General features: G+C 40.2%; 1 protein-coding gene and 1 pseudogene across 11 annotated transcripts; both read left to right on the forward strand.

Moving 5' to 3' along the window:
• Positions 1-3,066: 3,066 nt before the first annotated feature.
• LOC130464630 (uncharacterized) lies at positions 3,067-3,167 on the forward strand (annotated as a pseudogene).
• A 3,568-nt stretch (positions 3,168-6,735) lies between these two features.
• LOC110805907 (uncharacterized) lies at positions 6,736-12,726 on the forward strand. 11 transcript variants are annotated; one of them, XR_008924843.1, is made up of 5 exons: positions 6,736-7,793; positions 10,165-10,239; positions 10,423-10,474; positions 10,878-12,201; positions 12,360-12,726. XR_008924843.1 is itself a non-coding variant. In XM_056833972.1 (2 exons), the coding sequence occupies exon 1, from the start codon at positions 6,878-6,880 to the stop codon at positions 7,772-7,774; it is 897 nt and encodes a 298-aa protein (XP_056689950.1). In that variant the 5' UTR covers positions 6,736-6,877; the 3' UTR covers positions 7,775-7,793; positions 10,864-12,726. The 11 variants fall into 11 exon arrangements, 2 of the variants coding, with proteins under 2 accessions (XP_056689950.1, XP_021867221.1); XR_008924847.1 differs by having other exon boundaries at positions 10,160-10,252; positions 10,878-12,726; XR_008924848.1 differs by having other exon boundaries at positions 10,160-10,248; positions 10,878-12,726.
• Positions 12,727-18,933: the final 6,207 nt, after the last annotated feature.

An 18,933-nucleotide genomic window follows, 5' to 3' on the forward strand; every position in this document is an offset into this window, starting at 1 on the left:
GGGGTTTTGAGAAAAATCTGAAATTATTGGTTTTGAGGTGAGGAATGAGGATGAATTTGTGAATATGAGTGGTGTAGAGTGAAATGTGTGAGAAAGATTGAGTAGGAAATGGAGTTTTGAGGAGTTAGAGTAGAGAGGAAAGTAGAGAGATGGTGAAGAAATGAGAAGTGAGGTGAAGAAATGAAAAGAAGGGGATGGATTTTCCAATAAACACGATCGCAGAACAGCTCCGCCCGACCCGTGCGAGCGCACGAAATAACCGTGCGATCGCAGAACAGCTCCGCCCGACCCGTGCGAGCGCACGAAATAACCGTGCGATCGCACGGTTCGAGCCCGATCGCACGCCCAGCAGCGCTCGATCGCACGGAATGGTTGGGAGCTACTGCCTCGATTTTCCAGTTTTGTGCGACCACACGAATCAACCGTGCGATCGCACGGAACTGGAATTATGTTTCTTGGCTTGCTCGACTATTGCACACCCATCTCATCATATTTATTATGAAAAGAAAAGTAAAAGGATGAAAACACACAAAAACAAACCAGTACAAGAGTTAGACAACCGGGTTGCCTCCCGGGAAGCGCTCGTTTAACGTCATTAGCTTGACGGACCCCCCCAAAAAGGTCAAGGGGGGTCAAACACGACCAACTTTGGGTCAACACTAGTCACCATGCACTTCTTTGCCCCTTTGGGCACAAAGATCTTACCGATACCGCCTTTCAAGAGACGAAAGCCAAACGATCCACCAACATGCCCCTCCTTGGGAGTTGATGGATTCTTGACCTTCTTGGACTGCTTGGCTTTCTTAGCCGACCAATGGAACACCTTGGAGCGTTTAGCTCCATTAACATCTTCATCATGCATCTCAAATAACTCGGGGATGGTTACAACATCATCAAACTCATCCCCAAGAGCCTTTGGATCTCCATGGACTTCCTTTTCACCGAGAGAGGACCTAGCAAGCTTATTAGCACACTTAGAAACATGAAAATTGTTAGAAGAATTAGCACAAGTATGGTTGTTCTCAACACAAGCAAGAGTGTCGATTTTCATGCAACTTTTCATTTTGGGACAACATTGATCATCAATAGTGAGCTTGAAGCTAGCTTTGGCATCTCCAACCTTCAAGGTGATAAGTCCCCCTTGCACATCGATAAGGGCACCCGCGGTGGCCAAGAATGGCCTCCCCAAGATGATGGGGGTGTGGGCATCCTCATCGATGTCCAAGACAACGAAGTCAACAAGAAAAGTAAGCTTGCCAACTACGAGGGGAACATCCTCAATCCTACCCAATGGAAACATTACCGATCGATCGGCTAGTTGCAATGACATAGCGGTAGGAGAGAGATCACCAAGAGTAAGCTTCTCAAAAATCTTATATGGCAAGATGCTCACACTTGCCCCCAAATCACAAAGAGCATTCTCAAATTTTAGCTTTTGAATGCTACAAGGGATAGAAAAACTCCCAGGATCATTGAGTTTTGGGGGAAAGGAGTGCTAAATTAGAGCGCTACAACTCTCCGTGAGTTGAACGGTCTCCATGGGTTCACACCCTCTCTTGCCACTAAGAATGTCCCTCATGAATCTTGAGTAGTGGGGCATTTGTTTGAGTGCCTCGGTAAAAGATAATGACACATGAAGTTTGCTAATGGCTTCCCAGAATTTGTGGAATTGGTCATCCATCTTCTTACCGACAAATCTTTGAGGGTAGGGGGGAGTAGGAGTTGGGAGAGGAAGAAGGGTAGTCTCTTTCGACTTATCACCATCACTCATGCCATCGACATGAGACTTCCCTTCCTCATCATCATGGTCCGAGGACTCATCTCCCTTAGAATTTTCCCCCCTAGAGCATTGAGCTTCAACATGCGTAACACCATCATCTAAAGTCTTCCCACTCCTTGTCACAATTGCGTACATTTGCTTAGGAGGTTGACCTTGGGGTGGGAGACTTGTGTGCACTTGTTGCTCCTTGATGGTGCTAGCAAGTTGAGCTAGTTGGGTCTCAATCATCTTAAGATGAGTATTGGATTGCTTGAATCCATCCTCAAATTCAACGTTTTTCTTGGCTTGCGCCCCCACAAACGACTCCATGAGAGCCTCAAGATTCGACTTGAGAGGTGGGAGTGGTGGAGGTGCAACGCCATAACCACTTGGGTTGGATTGATATTGGTTGCCAAAGGTCCTCGGTCCATTGAATCCGGGAGGTCGCAAATGAGATGCACCATAAGGAACTCCCGAGTTCAAAGGATAACCCCCACTTGAGGCACCCCTAAATTGCCCATAAGAGTAGTTATAACCCCCTCCACCTTGATGGTTGGGATTATAACCCCCTTGGTTGTATTGGTTGATCGCCAAAAGCTTGAGATTGACCGTAGGGCGCTTGGATTTGATAGCCTTGTGCTCTATAGCCACGTCGGCCTTGGTTATCATACCCACTTCCTTGGCCATAGCCTTGGTGGGGACCATACATGGAGGGCCCTCTAGGTTGCCTAGCAAAATTAGGATTGTTAGGGTTATCATTCCTAGACCTCTCATTGATGGCATTAGCATACTCTACATCAAAATCTCCTTCATACGAAGGGCCATAATCCACAAATGACAAGTTATGAACTAAAGGGCATGCATCGGGGGGATGATTATAGTCTTGGCAATTTTCACAAAAGAATGTGCCCGGAGGCATTGAGCCATAAGAACTAACCTTGCCCTTCCCCTTATTGAGAAGAGTTGCCGAAGGAGATGGAATTGTGGACGGAGATGGTGGCTTGCTTGCTGCACTTCCCGCAAATGGTGTATTCTCAAGCTTCTCTAATCTCGAGCTAAGCTTCTCTATCATCCGTGCTTGCTCTATGGCGTACACCGAACCCTTACCATCCTCATTCCTACTTTTCCCATCATAACTTCTTGCACCTACATGCCAAGATTGGTAGTTTTGAACTACATCTTCAATTATCTCCTCAATTTGATCTTCCGTTTTGTTCATGATGGGGCCTCCCGCGCCCGCATCTAAACTTGTTTTCGAGCTTGGACTCAATCCTAAGTAAAAGGTTTGTATCAACAACCACTTGGGAATCCCATGATGAGGGCATTCCCTTTGGTACTCCTTGAATCGGTCCCAAGCCTCGAAAAGCGATTCATCACGCCCTTGCTCAAATGATTGAATCTTGTGGCGAAACTCCGCCGTCTTCCCATGAGAATAGAACTTGTTCAAGAAGGCACTAGTTACTTCGTTCCATGTGCGAAGTGAGTTGGGCTTGACCTCCTTGTCAAGCCAATCACTAGCACGCCCAAGCAAAGAGAAGCGGAACAAAGTCAACCTAACATAATCCGAGGTCACACCGTTGTGTTTTATTGTGTCACAATAGTGCTCAAACTGCTTGAGATGCTCGTGAGGCGACTCATTGCTTTTCCCACAAAAGGGATGACTTTGCACCAAATTGATCAAGGCGGGCTTGATCTCAAAATTATTAGCACATGTCGTTGGTGCTTGAATCCCACACGTAGCCTCAAATGCTCCCGGTATTCCCAAGTTCTTAACCGGAAGAGCCATGTTCTCACTAGCTTGCTCACTCACTTCTTGTTCCGTATCAACACTCAAAGCCTCAAACCTATTATGATTTGACGAGCTAGAACGAGCACGCCTAAGTCTCTTTAAAGTCCTTTCCAATTCAAGGTCAAGAGGATGGAGGATCCTTTGACGAGCACGTCCCCTATCAAGCATAAACACTCAAGAAAACCGTGAGCAATGCAAAGGAAAAACTAAAGCAAGAATGAAATATTTTTTTATTTTCAATTAATGAACTAGTCTCAACTAACCTCAATAACAACGACCGTTCCCCGGCAACGGCGCCATTTTGATAAGCGTGTTTTCCGTCGTTGATAGAAAACCACCTATGCAAACAATATTTATAAAACCACTTCAACTACCGGCAAGCGGTAAGCAAAGGGATCGTCCCAAAGAAACGGTGAATTATTGAGTTGGAAGTCAATCTAGTTCGATCAAGGATTTGTTTTGAATTGTCACTTTTTAAGAGTCTAAAAACAAATAAGGAACTATGTAAAATTGAATCAAGAAAGGGAAACGTTAGGGAGTTGGGGATAGCCTAGGGAAACCGGGGGAATCAATTCAACTATTTAGCAATGGTGATCATGCAACGAAATGGTGATTAGGCAAATGGCATCTAAAGACGAACCCGCCACCTCTCGGATAGGGAACGCTAAGCGTCTAATCCACGGAAGAGCTTTCGCCTAATCCTAGACTAAACTAACTAGCATATAATAGGTACCGCCATTTGATCAACACAAGATACGTCCACAATGTCTTGCCAAACCTATCCTATGGTTCCACGGAAATCTAATCGAATAGCATTTGCAACTACCACTCAACTAGCATGGATTTCCTATCATCAAATCTTATTTAATCACATGAATCAACCAACAATCAATAATCTATTTCCCCTAATTCATCCCCTAGTTTCTCCCCTTTCCCTAACCTAAAACTACTCACTAATCATCCTAACAATCAAGCTATCCATTAGTTCAAAACTAGCTATCATGAAATTAAAGGAGAAGAAGTAGAGAATACGAAACTCAATTGCACAATCAAATCAAAAACTGAAAATCAAAGTAACAAGCAAAATTGAAATCAAGAACTCAAGGTATTAAGGAATTGCAAAACAATTATCAACTAAGCAAATGCAAGAATTAAAGAACTAAGAATTCAATTGCATAAAGAAGAGAAGAGTTGAAGATAATTACTGAATTGATGCTTGGAATTAAAGAGTTTCTCCCTCTAGATTGAAGAACAAAATCACAAAACCTCTAGAATTGAAAGTGTAAAAATATGAAATGTAAAATATGAAAGCGTAAAATGAAAATAATAAAAAATCCTATTCATACTAAACCCCAAAAATAAGAGTTTTAAACTCGAAAACTGAATCCCGCGCAGCCGTGCGATCGGGCAGACCCAGGTGCGATCGCATCAATGCGATCGTGCTGTGCATCAATGCGATCGTGCTGTGCATCAATGCGAACGGGCCCTGCGACGATTCTTCTCCTTCGTGCCGTGCGAACGTGCCCAACAACCGTGCGATCGCACGGCTGTAACTTGGCTAAATCTCAGAAAATCCTCGTGTGCTCGCACAGGAATTTAGTGCGAGCCCACCGAAATTCCGTGCGAGCGGGCTCCTCTGCGGTGCGATCGCACAAAATCACTCATAGTTCCTGCATCGTTTTTGCGGATTTGTGCGAGCACACGAATTTGAGGCACGAGCGCACACACTGCCTTGACTTTTGGAGCCAACTCTGTAGACCCGTGCGAGCGCACAAAATGTCCGTGCGATCGCACGGCACCTGCTCGAGCAAATCTCAGCTGTTTTTCCATCATTTTCAACATTATCACCTGAAAAGCACAAAGATGGAAAAGGGGAATAAAAGAACAGCAAAACTATATAATACTAACAAAAAAGCATAATAAAACTCTATAAAATCCTAGCCTAGAGCGACATAAATGCCGCTCATCATTAATTAATACTGAACCGCATTTATTAGACTTAGTATTAAATGCATATTTGGACCAAGGGAATTATTTCCTTCAAATCCCTATCCTGGTTTATAAAAAAGAGGACTTGAGACTCAGCAGATGTCAACATGTGGTACACAACTATATCAACAGTAAAGAAAAATTCCCTAACCATATAGAACACTCTTCTTGAGGGGCAAATGATGTGGTTGAAAATATTACTGGTCTACCCTAGGCCAACGACGATGCAACAAGTGACATCCCTCATGACAAGTGACCCACATCCAGGGCCTACAAATAGGTCTCAATAGCTAGATTATAAAAGAAGGCCCATGCGTCTTCCAGCTTGATGTGGATAAAAACACTAGTCCATCTTGGACCAATTGCCAAACGACACCTGGCACCCTCTATGCTTACCTATTACATGTTCCAAATATGAATGAACAGAAGCTGGATGAAGACCAAAAGGCCTAACTACCTAAGGCCCAATCTCAAGAGGCACACTAAGCCCTCTATCCAAGTGTATGATGGGGACACATGTCCTTATCTCTGAAATTAACCAATCAGATAGCTAGGGTTTGGGAACAAATCCCAAAACCCTAGCCTTATAAATAGTTCAGATCCCAAGATGGAAAGAGCAATTAATTCATTCCCACCTACCTTAATTATTTTGCTCTGCCTTCTCTCTAGAAGTTAATTTTTCTCTCTATCAAATACTTACTTAGGCATCAGAGGGAATATTCCTACAAAAATATTCTTGTTTTGCAGGTTGTAAGAAGATCGTGCCAACGCATACCTGATACCTCCGTGGTAAAGGTGACACGCCAGCACCGATAAAGTTCTCACAACAATTTGGATTCTTGGGAAATCAAACATGTCTACCAAGAAACTAACAAGATATCAAATTTCGTTGTAATAGTCATAATTATCTTTAATTGTATAAAACAATTACTTAGAAATTTTCTCCGTGCGGAGGGTTTACTACGTTTATTTTTCTTACCTTATACTTTGTATTTTTTTTTAAAAAGAAATCCTTATTTGACACCAACAATGAAGTAGATTAATAGTAAATCCTAATTTTTTTTAAAGAAATCCTAATTTTTTTTTTTTTTTTTTTTTTGAGGGGTAAAGAAATCCTAATTTGCCAAGAAGTAAACACGGTAAACAAAACCAACACTTTCCCAAATTCTTTCATAAAAAAGAAAAAAAGAAAATTTCCAAAATTATAAACCCCTATACCCTCTCTCCTTCGAGTTCTGATAATCATACGAGTGTAATAAATCTAGGGTTTGTTTTCTCCGTTTTCGTCTTCTCTCTGTATCAACAACCAGATCATCTGCTCCACCTTCTCAAGCTCCACAATGGCGAGAAACGAAGAGAAAGCGCAGTCCATGCTCAATCGCTTCATCACTATGAAGCAAGACGAGAAGAAGAAGCCTAAAGAACGCCGCCCCTTCTTAGCCTCAGAGTGTCGCGACCTCGCCGAAGCAGATAAGTGGAGGCAGCAAATCATGCGAGAAATTGGCCGAAAAGTCGCAGAAATCCAGAACGAAGGCCTCGGAGAACATCGTCTTCGTGACCTCAATGACGAAATCAACAAGCTAATTCGAGAGAAATCGCACTGGGAGCGTCGAATTATTGATCTGGGAGGTCCGAATTATACGAAGCAATCGGCTAAGATGACTGATTTGGAAGGTAATATTGTTGATGTACCGAACCCTAGCGGTCGAGGTCCTGGATATCGGTACTTTGGAGCGGCGAAGAAGCTTCCGGGAGTGAGAGAGTTGTTCGAAAAGCCGCCGGAGTTGAGGAAGAGGCGGACGAGGTATGATATATACAGGAGGATTGATGCGAGTTATTATGGTTATAGGGATGAGGAAGATGGAGTTTTGGTGAAGCTGGAAGCACCGGCAGAGGTGGTTATGAGGGAGATGGCGGTGGAGGAATGGAATTTGATGGAGGAGATTAAGAGGGAAGCGAAGAAGGCAGTGAAGAGTGGCGAGGTGGCAAATGTGACGGATATTTTGTTTGAGGAAGAGGAGGAGGTTGTGGAGGAGGAGAGGAGAGAGAAGGAGAGGCTTGATGAAAATGATGCAATGCAGAAGGAGTTTGTGGTGCACGTGCCATTGCCGGATGAGAGGGAGATCGAAAGGATGGTTGTGGAGAAGAAGAAGTTGGAATTGTTGAGTAAGTATACAAGTGAGAATTTCTTGGAGGAGCAGACTGAAGCTAAGGCCATGTTGAATATCAATAGATAGAGAGCTTTGAAGTGGCTTAGTAAGTGTTTTGTTCTTGATAAGTGCAATCCTCTTAGTGTTTATGTTAATTTGATGCTTAGCAGGAACTAGTTTTGGACAATAGAATTTCTATTTTATGTTTGGTGTTGATTCAGTTTTAGAATATAGCTTAACAGTTACTATTTGAATGCTGGATTATCAGTTATTATTCATTCTAATGCAAAGTCTCTTCATTTGGAAGGTTATCGTTTGATCGTGTTACTAGTTGCTTACTTGGTTGCAATGTTATACCATTTATAGTGAATTATGCAGTAGATGTCAAGATGATGGTTAGTTTGATCAAGAATCATACATTATTAGATACTGATTAGTCTTATGTTGACGAGCTTGGTAAGAGTGGTCAGCGCAGGTGGATTTATATTCACCAAGAGTTTTGTAAAGAGTTGTGACTCTTAGACAGAGCAATTGCTCACTTTGCTGTGTTAGATAGTTTAGTACTAGAAAATATATGTATAATATTGCTTACAATATGTGAGCATGTGATCATTCTGGTTGGTCTTTGAGCGGTTTCTTCTTGTTCCTTGGCTATAATATCTTTTGCTATACTTAGGTTTTGGTATGCGTTTAGACCAGCCGTTTTAGTTCTGTTTTGATGATCTTGATTGTCAACATCAAAAGAAGTGAGATTGAAAGGAGTATTTGATACTCTTTTTGTCCAATACATTGGTCCATATTATAGCTAAATCCGAACTACTTACTTACAACTAAACTCGATGAAAGTGTACAAAAAATGTGGGTTTTTCTACTGAAACACTTGGCACGAAGCTTCTTAAGGGACACCTTAGTTTCTCTCTTCCTTTGTCACTAGTTTGAAAAAACCTCAAGTGCTGCAAGCCAAGTGCTTGGGCCTTCTCCCCTTATTGCTCTACTGGCGCTGCTCCTCCTCTCATCGCCGTCTCACGGCCAAGGTCAGCCCTACTCTCATCGCCGTCACACGGCCAAGGTCAGCCCTACTCTCATCGCCGTCACACGGCCAAGGTCAGCCCTACTCAACTCCTCCTGAAAATTGGATTGTTTTTAATTGATTTGGACCACCTGAAAAATAGGTTGCTTAATTTCTTGTTTAATTCCACGCCAATTGCTTATTAACTCGTTAGATAAGTTGAGAATTCTGTTTAGGATGCTTGATACTCTAATGAGTAATAGTAATAAAATGTTAGCTACTTTGGGAAATATTTTTAGGATGTTTGACCTTCTGCAAACCACACTCTTGGTTCACTGAAACCCCAATTATGTAAAGGGCCTGATACAGTTTCAGTGAAATCATCTTCAAGGCTGCCTGGAGATGCACTAATCAGATGAAACAATTCCTTCTTAGCATTTAGGTTTGTTCTTTGCTCTGTTGCTCTTGTTTTAGTGTTTCTTTTTGCTTCTTTGTTGTTTGGGTTGTAAGCAGACCTGTGTTGGTTCTGCAGTTGCTGTTGGTTTATCTGAATTTATGAGAAAGTTAAGAATTTCTTGGTTGAGTATGTGGTGAATCTGATAGTTTTTTGCGTTTTCTGTTTTTGTTGAGGTTAAGTGATTATGCAATGTGCTTGAACTGCTTGTAATATGTGATTTCTTTCTGAAATCATTTTCCTTCTTAATGCATATGCTTATGAATTGCTGGTTATGTTTGCGGGTTTTCGAGCTTGGTATGAGGTTCTAACTAGAAAGAAAAAGGTAAACCTTAGAGGAAACTGAGCTGAGAGTCTGAGACACCCTCGTAAAGGTCGAGCTTGTCTATTGAGCTTGAGCTTGGTGTTCAGGGTTCAATCAGGTTGGTTATGTCATTCATCTTAGCGAGAGCTCGTGGTTGAGGACTTGAGGGATAGGAGAAGTTAATGGATTTCTGGATTCTTTTGGCTTTTGTTTAATTATTGTCACAGTAATTGAGCTCCTTTTGCTCCTTTGTTCCATTAACCTCGGTTAGATTTTATTTCTTTTGTTACTATTACAGTATTTGGCAAAACCTTGTGTTTTCCTAGCCATAAATTGAGAATATTTGGCTCTTAGCTTGGAGAAGATTGAGGATATACAACAATCTAGGCCGAAGTAGCAATGACTGAGTACCTCCCTTTTACTCTTGGTTTAGAAGAATTTCTGTACTCCGTCCTTTGAGATCTTTGCTTGTGGCATCTTCACTACTTTGGCTTTCATACTTGCATCATTCTGAATTCCTTTATTTTGGAATATTCGGCGGTATTGGATGAGCCAGGGCAAGCGTTGCTGCGGCTTTGGAAAATATTTATAATAAATAATCCATCAACAAACAGAAATCATGTACTGGGGCTTGTATGTACTTGCTGAACTCCGTATTATAGCCAAATTGGAGTAATAATACTTGTTTTACTGCCTGCTTGTTAGGGCAGTCAAATCTGTTGAAGCCTTCAGTGCTGGTTATTGGAGCTGGAGGCTTGGGATCACCTGCTCTGTTGTATCTTGCAGTATGTGAAGTCAGTAAGACATAATTTCATGATTTTGCTTTGAAATTGAACATAGAGGACAGATATTGGCACCTTGCACTCTATCCTACTAGAAGATATTTTTCCCATTTGTATGATACGATAAAAGTTATTTAAAGAAATTAAATTTATCAGAACCAACATAGTTTCCGGGTTGTGTTTCAGGTCCAATAGGTATTGTTGATCATGATGTAGTGGAGCTTAATAATATGCATAGGTAGGTTTGCTTCTTTATAATGTTCTCGTCTAGTCTCTACTCTCTAGTGATTTCTGGAGTTGTTATTGCATTTTTTATTACTAGATGTAGTATTACAAATTTGAAAGATTATGAATTTTCATCTTTTGATTTGGTCATCTGTTTATCCACATTGGGAAGTCCAAAGTAGAGTCTGCAGCTGCTGCCTGTCGCTCAGTTGGACTGTAGTTTGAGTATAGTACAATGCATCATATTAATATGCTAGAATAAAGCGGAGTATCGTCTTCAGAGACCGGATTTTCATCCTGCTAGATCTTATCTCCATTAGTTGACTCTTGCTTGCCTGGCTTTTGAACCTTCTTCTTTATGTTATTGCCTCCATTTTCCGTGACTAATTTTGTCTTAACAAGTTCACGGTTAACAGATGCTCGCGTTTTGATCACTGGAGTAATCCTCTGCACATTCTCCTTCTTGGAAGAAGCTTGAGCATCAGTGTTAAGAGATTTCGGTTTGAGCTTTTTGGTTGCTGCTGTAGAAGAATTACTCTGAGCATCCTTACCAGAGAGATTAATAGCATCTTCTGGCACATGAGAGCAAGTCACAGATTCTTGCAATTGTTCTGGGTTTCTAAGATTTCATAGCTCTCAAATATGCTTCTGACAGTCTCTCCAAGTTCAGAAAGGTTGTGCCTCTGCACATAAGATTTTAGTTCCTCACGCAGTCGCTGCATAGGATGAACAAGAGCATATAAATCGGAAAAGCTAATCAAATGACCAATCATGGTTAGCCTAATCACAGTATATACTGCATTGAGATTCTGTGTTTTCAATAGCGAATAAGGCAATTTGTACAATGGAAAAGAAGCGTAGTCTTTGGCTCATAGGACAGCAGAAAATGACTACGCATAACAGATGTGATTTATGCGAAAGTAGCAATAAACTGAATTGATTAAGGGTTATAACAGGAAAAATCTCTTCCCAAGGTGTGATCAAGGTGGATCTCAAAAAAGCGTATATGACTCCATTGAGTGGAGCTTTTTAAGATCTATGCTTTTTGAATTCGGTTTCCCGTCTTTGTTTATAAGCTGGTTTATGGAATGTGTTTCTACAATCTCTCATTCTATCTTGATTAATGGTACAAGTACTCCATACTCTCCCTTTCCTGCAAAAAAAGGCCTCAGGCAAGGCCCACTCGCTCCCTTTTTATTTTCCCTTGGTATGGAATACTTCCTCCGTCTTTTAATACTCGCAACGTTTGTTAGTTTCACGCATGCCAATGCACAACTTTGATCATTTATATCTTAAATTCTCTTTATGTAAAAATTATAAAAAGTTGATATTTTGAAAATACACATTGAGACGAATCTAACAAAATCACACATGACTATGTTTTATCTTATATAAAAAACACTACGAATAGTCAAAGTAGATTATATGAATAGTGGCAAAAGTACAAACGTTACGAGTATTAAAAGACGGAGGAAGTATATGTGTAGATGCATGAATAACCCCCATATTAATTTTCATCCAAAATGTAAAAAAGTTGAATATCACACATCTTATGTTTGCAGATGACTTATTACTCTTCCATAGAGCTTATCCTATTTTTGTTGATCTTACGTACTCTGCTTTCTTGAAATTTTCTTGCTCCTCCGGTTTTTCCAAACCATGATAAGAGTAGCATTTACATATATGGTGTTTCTGAAGAGATTAATAACTCCGTTAAGCACGTTCTTCGGTTGGATGAAGGTACTTTACCTTTTAAGTATTTAGGGTTCCTCTTGCCTTCAAATGGTTGACTACTAAGGATAGACTTGTTGTATGGAACATCCGTACAGACTCCATATGTTCTTTTATGTTCTTTTTGTGGTACTGATATGAAATCCATTGATCATATCTTCTTTCAGTGCTCTTATTTTGCTGGTATTTGGGGGCAGTTGTTGCACTCTTAAATTGAATAGTCAGTTTACCTTTCGATCAAGAAGTGTTGGCCCCTGCTAAAGCTTGTAGGGAAATGGATGATCCACGCTTTGATCTTCACTAAGCTCTTTATGAGATTTGGAGACAAAGAAATCAACTGATTTTTGAGGGGAAATGCGATACTCAGCAAAATGCCATTAACTGTGATTTTTACAGAGTATGTAAGGTGTACAGATGTATTGAAGAAGTTAAATGTCATTAATTATGTGATTTATAGAGTTAATGTAAGGTGTACAGATGTATTGAGCAACTTCTTCTATGGTGTACAAATGTAATGAGCAATTTCTTCTACTAGTTCTTGGTTGTTTATTTTAGGATAAATTGTTTTTCGCAAAATTGCTAAAAGGGATCTTTTTATAGTCCAGATTTTGTGAAAAAGGACCTTTAATTTTTTTTTTTGTAAAAACACCCCTAAATTTTAAAATAATTTGCGAAAGACAAAAAAAAAGAATTTTCAGGCATTGACTTTGAGAATCCGGCGTTGACTACCACGTGAGAGGCACGTGCTCCCTGTTTTCTATGCACCCCTTCTCCCTCCAAAAGATCAGCCTATATAAACCCTTTAAAACCTAAAAAAAAATTCTGGGAAACTCTTCAACTGTTGCGCCATCAATGAGCTAATCATAAATGAAGCGTCATCAATGAAGTTCGAAAAATTCAACCAATAAGCACAAGTAAGTCATCATCAATGGTCCAACTACTTAAATTCATGTTCTTTTTTCCATTTTTGGGCAAATTTTCTGACTTTTTATTTCCCGTTTTTGTCAAAATTCTCTGCACCTTCTGCTATTCTCTGCTACTGCTGTACTTCCATGGCTAATAATGGAAAGGGGAAGGCGTCATCATCAAGGAAAAGAAAGAGGAAGGAGACAAGTGTCAACAACTACCTAAATTACAGAGTAATATACAAAGATAGGTAAATTACCATCTTTAAACCTTGATTTTACTGTAAAAATTAGGGCTTAGTTTACTAATTAATTAGGATTAATGAAACACATGTGTATTTGTTAAATTCTGGTAATATTACTTAAGTGTTCCTAAAAATCGATTATAATACTGATTAGGGTTTATGGTTGATAATTGAATAAATTGATGCTTAATGTGGTTGTTTATGTGTGGTTATTCTGGATTATTAATTACGAATTGATATGTAATGGTGGGAAATATGGTCTTAATATGGTTGCATAATTTGGATATTTAGCCTATTCTTTTATCCTTTCATGAGAGAATTACACATTTTGGTGAATTGTTGAATTTGTAATGTTGAATTTTTTGTTGTTGGCATATCTGTGATGAAATTGGAAATTGAGTTTAGTGTGTCGTTGTATGTGCATCAAGTTTAACGGTAGGATTAGCGTAGAACAAAGCTGGTATAAATTGATGGAGCCTGTCACTATTAGGTTGTTCCATGGGTGTCAGTTTATATCTAGAAATAACAAAACTACGTATGAAAGGGGGAGAAATCCTAAGGCTGGTATGTCACTCAAAACAAATGTGGAGGAAATTGCTACTTTGAATTTGCAGATTGGATTAGGAGGGAATTGGGATACGAAGTAGGTCAGATATGGTTTAGGAGGCGAGGGTGTAGTTTACATGGGAATGGAAGGAAAGAGATCAAGAGTGATGTTGAGATTCCCGAGTTTTTGAGTGCACCCGAGAAGGATGGGTCGTACCAATTGTATGTGACACATGTTGAGAAGGAGTATGATGATCGTAGTCGTTTTCCCACATATGTGAAGTGGTATAGTGATAGTGAAACCCAATCAAGTGGTGGAGGGAGCAATTCTGTGAGTGGTGACACATCAAGGGGGGGGCCCACACATTAATCTAGTCAGCAGTACAGTCAGCAGCTCAAGTCAAAACCCTAATTCTAGTCTACACTCTACACATAGCCACACTTTAAATGGCTTGCCTCCACACACAAATCAGTCCAAAATACTCCCACCTTCCATTCTGTCCAGAGATATCCCACCCCCCGCCCCCCCCTCCCACTGTCCTGCTTCCATCGACACTACTCAAATTTCCCCCACTGTTAGAGAAAGCAGTGAGACAAAAAATCCCAATAGTGTCCCTTTTTAAGAGAACACTTGCTGAAAAGGAGGCATTGCTGAAACACAAATCAGCCGAGGGTGAGGGAAGAGCTGCTGTGAGTGAGGAAAGAGTTGTTGACGGTGATCAAATTTCAACTGGGGGTGAGGGAGCTAAGGAGATAGCTTTTGAGAATGAGCTGATAGCTGAAAGGTGAGCAGAGATCCAGAACATCTGAGTGTGAGGGGAGAGCTGCAGGAACTGAGGGGAGAGCTGCTGAGGATGAAACAGGTGAAGAGAGAATTGTTGAGGGTGAATCTGAAAATGGCAGTGATGTCTTGCTGAGTGAGGGTGACTATGAAGATGAGAGTGAAGATGATTTGTTCCATAGATATGTGGACCATGAGATAACTGAGGGGGTTGAAAGGAGTTTAGCAGGTCTTAAGCAAGCAGCAGCAGGGGAAGAAAGGGAAGAAGATGAAGATTGTATTGAGGGTGAGTTAGACATTGGGGATGATGATGAACTTAATGACAGTGATAATGAGGTTGTTAATATAGTAGGATCAGATGATGAGTAGGATCAGATGATGAAGGACCTGATTACCCTTGTTTCAATCCCAATGTTGATTTCAAAAGTCCAATTGAGTTGTTTAAGGGGTTGAAGTTTCCATCAAACACTGTTTTGAGGAAGGCAATTAGGCACAATGCCATCCAGAAAGGGTATAACTACTATTATTTGCACAACAACAAGAATAGAGTATCAGTGTATTGTGCAAACAGATGTGGGTGTCCTGTGAAGGGGGTAGGGCAGTGCAGTGTGTGTGTAAAAAGAAGAGGAAGTGCAGATTTAAAATACATGGCAGAAAACTAAAGGGAGAGGAAAGTTGGCAAATAAAGAGTATCAGGCCAACACATATTTATGGGTGGCAGTTTGACAACCCAAAGGTTACCTCAAAGTACCTAGCTGAGAGATACTTAGAGGATTGGAGGGATGAACCTAACACAAAAATAAAGGCATTCATAAGACGAGCAAGGAGGGAAGTGAAATCTGAAATTGGGTATTACAAAGCTTACTACAACAGAACTTTAGCTATGAAAATGATTTCTGGGGATGCTAGTTTGGGGTACAAAAGGGTATGGGACTATGCAGCAACTATTAGGAAGTACAACCCATGAAGTACAGCTGTGGTAAAGGTACAAGACATAGAAAACCCACCTTCACTATTTCAGTGGTTGTATGGGTGTTTGCAAGCTTGCAAAAAAGGGTTTATGGCTGGCTGCAGGCCATTAATAGGGGTTGATGGGGCACATTTGAGGGGAGCATACCCAGGTATATTGTTGACTGCAGTTGGGAAGGATGGGAACAACAACATCTTCCTTGTGGCATGGGCTGTAGTGGAGACTGAAAATGCTGAAACATGGAGCTGGTTCTTGGAGCTTTTGAGAGCTGATATCATCTCTGTGGCTGACTCTGTTACTTGGGTTCATGAGAAGGAAGATCTGACCTACATGTCTGACAGACAGAAAGTACTATCCTTCCCCTAAGCTTTCCATTACTTATTGTTTCAAATTGTTTTATGTTATGTTATTGTGTAGTTATTTGGACATATTTGTCATTTTTTAACTTGATCGTTTCCGATCTCAAACCCGAGTATATAATTTTCATACATGGACATATTTTTAATTTTTTAACTTGATCGTGTCCGATCTCAAACCCGAGTATATAATTTTCAAACATGGACCTATTTTTAATTTTTTTAACTTGATTGTGTCCGATCTCAAACCCGAGTATATAATTTTCAAACATGAACGTATTTTTAATTTTTTTTTAACTTTATCGTGTCCGATCTCAAACCCGAGTACATAATATTCAAAATTGGACATATTTGTCATTTTTTAACTTGATCGTGTCCGATCTCAAACCCGAGTATATAATTCTCAAAATTGGACATATTTGTCATTTTTTAACTTGATCGTGTCCGATCTCATACCCGAGTATATAATTTTCAAACATGGACATATTTTTCGTTTTTTTAACTTGATCGTGTCCGATCTCAAACCGAGTATATAATTCTCAAACTTGGACTTATTTGTTATTTTTTAACTTGATCTTTGTGATCTCCATATCTGACTTTTCCAATGCATTCATGGTTGCCTTGTGTGCAGGGCTTGCTTGATGCTTTCAGAACAGTCATGCCAAATGCAGAGACCAAATACTGTTGTAGGTATATCTGGACTAACTTCAAAGGCAAGTTTCCTGGTGTAGTGTACAAAGAGCATTTCTGGAAGGCAGCTAGAGCTTCCACAAAGGTATTCTTACTCTCTACTTGCTTTCCTGATGTAATGTGGTCTGTCTATCTGTATACAACTTGATCTAACACATACATATGTTGTTGCCAGCATCATTTCAACACTCACATGGCAACTATAAAAGAATTGAATGTTGATGCATTTAAGTACTTGGCTGACATCAACACAACTCACTGGTCTAGACATGAATTTAGCACTGCTTCTAAGTCAGGAATGCTACTAAACAATTGTTGTGAGAGTTTTAATAATGTGTTGAGGGAGGCAAGGGCAAAACCAATACTACAGCTGATGGAGTGGGTTAATTAGGAGGTATGTCATGGAGAGATTCAATTAAAAAAGGGAGGGACTGAAGGGATTTAAGGGTGTTATTATGCCTTCTGTTGTTAAGATGGTTCAGCAGGGTCTTAAGCAAGTGCATAACATGAGAATCCGGCAGCTGACTTACATGAGTTCGAGGTGGACCATGACCAAGACACATTTGTTGTCAACTTAGAAACTAAAGTATGTGGATGCTACATATGGAGTTTAATGGGAATCCCTTGTTGGCATGCATTGGCATGTATTCAAACAAAGAGGCTCAACTACGAAGACTTCATCCACCCTGCCTATCATGTTCAAACTTATACCAAGTCTTATGCCCCACCATTCAAGGGTATGCCTGGTTAGAACCAATGGGATCAAACACCTTACCCAGGTCCATTGCCTCCACCTTACAGAAAAATGCCAGGCAGGCCAAGCAAACACAAGAGGCATAAGGCAGCTATAGAGAATGAAGACAAGCAGCCTGTTAAGAGAGCAAAAGGCAAAACAAGTGCAGCAGGTGTGGTGGACTTGGACACTACAAACCTAAGTGTCCTATGCCTGCACCACCTGGTGAAACAGTGGCAGCTTCAACCCCTGCTGGTGATACTGTTGTTTGTCAGACTACAACTCAAGAAGCTTCTGTGGTTCAATCCTCCCAAGGTGCTCCTCAACTTAACCCAAGTCAACATCAAGATTAGATTAGGTTGTTAGTCAGTTGGAATCCTAGTTTTTGGTATTTTGTAAGTTAAAGGAATACAATTGCTGCTTGCTTGTCTCTTGCTCTTATTTTGGTCATGAAACTAAAGTCAACTTTGGTATGCTAAAGTCAACATTAGTCATTTTGACTACTTTTGTAAAATTATGTCAATTTCACCTCTTATATAAGTGTGTTTCTCTCCAATTTTTCATCTTATATAAGTCCCTTTCATTTTGGTCACGAAACAAAGTACCTTAAACACGACACAATATATTCAAATCGACGGCTACCAAAATAAACATCACCTTAACTTAAGCATCAACAAAATACGGGAAGATTCATACCAACAAAACAAGTAATTTTTAAATTTTTACGAGTCCGATTAATTTTGGCAAAATAAATGAGGCAAACTTTCCATTCATTCTAAACCACAATGGTTTGATTACAACAACAAATGCATTAAACCTAAAGGCATTACAACGTAGAATTAAACCAAACCTAGATTCTTAATTGCCTAACATATTGATAATAAGTTCATCCTACCATCTACCCAAATAGCTTGATTACAGTGAAACTAAAAAGCACAGACACAATTGCACACACACAAATCATCCCCATTAGCTTATTCTGACCCAAGCCAGGCTTCTCAGACCCAAAACACCCATCATCATGCCCTTGTTCTTCTTCAATCTTTCAACCTCTTCGATTAGCCTAATATTCTCTTGTTCAATGCAAGCGAATCGGTTCCTCAAAATTGCAAGATCAGTGGACAACCTATGTTTTTCAGCAACCAACACATTAGTAACATCCCTTTGCCATTCAACAATATCTTCATCAAGCCAATGAAATTTGTTGTACCCCCTTTGCCCAGTTTCAGGATTGTAGAATTTGCAAGCAATGAACTTTCTCCCCGGGTTTTCATGAGTCCAAGCAGTCCTCTTGGCTACAGGAAACCCATACCCACATTTCACTTCCTTCCATCGAGCCATAATTACTGCAACAAGTAATCAACAACATTCGATTCAATTGATTTACAAAATTGGGGAAAAAAACCCTAATTTTTCGACATTCAAATTCCACAAAATTAGAAGGAATTCTTTCCAGATGATTCGTGCCCATACTCGAATTTTGATGGAGACGCTTGCAGTGATTCGTTATTCAAC

This window comes from Spinacia oleracea, chromosome 6, assembly GCF_020520425.1.
Source record: "Spinacia oleracea cultivar Varoflay chromosome 6, BTI_SOV_V1, whole genome shotgun sequence".
Taxonomy (NCBI): domain Eukaryota; kingdom Viridiplantae; phylum Streptophyta; class Magnoliopsida; order Caryophyllales; family Amaranthaceae; genus Spinacia; species Spinacia oleracea.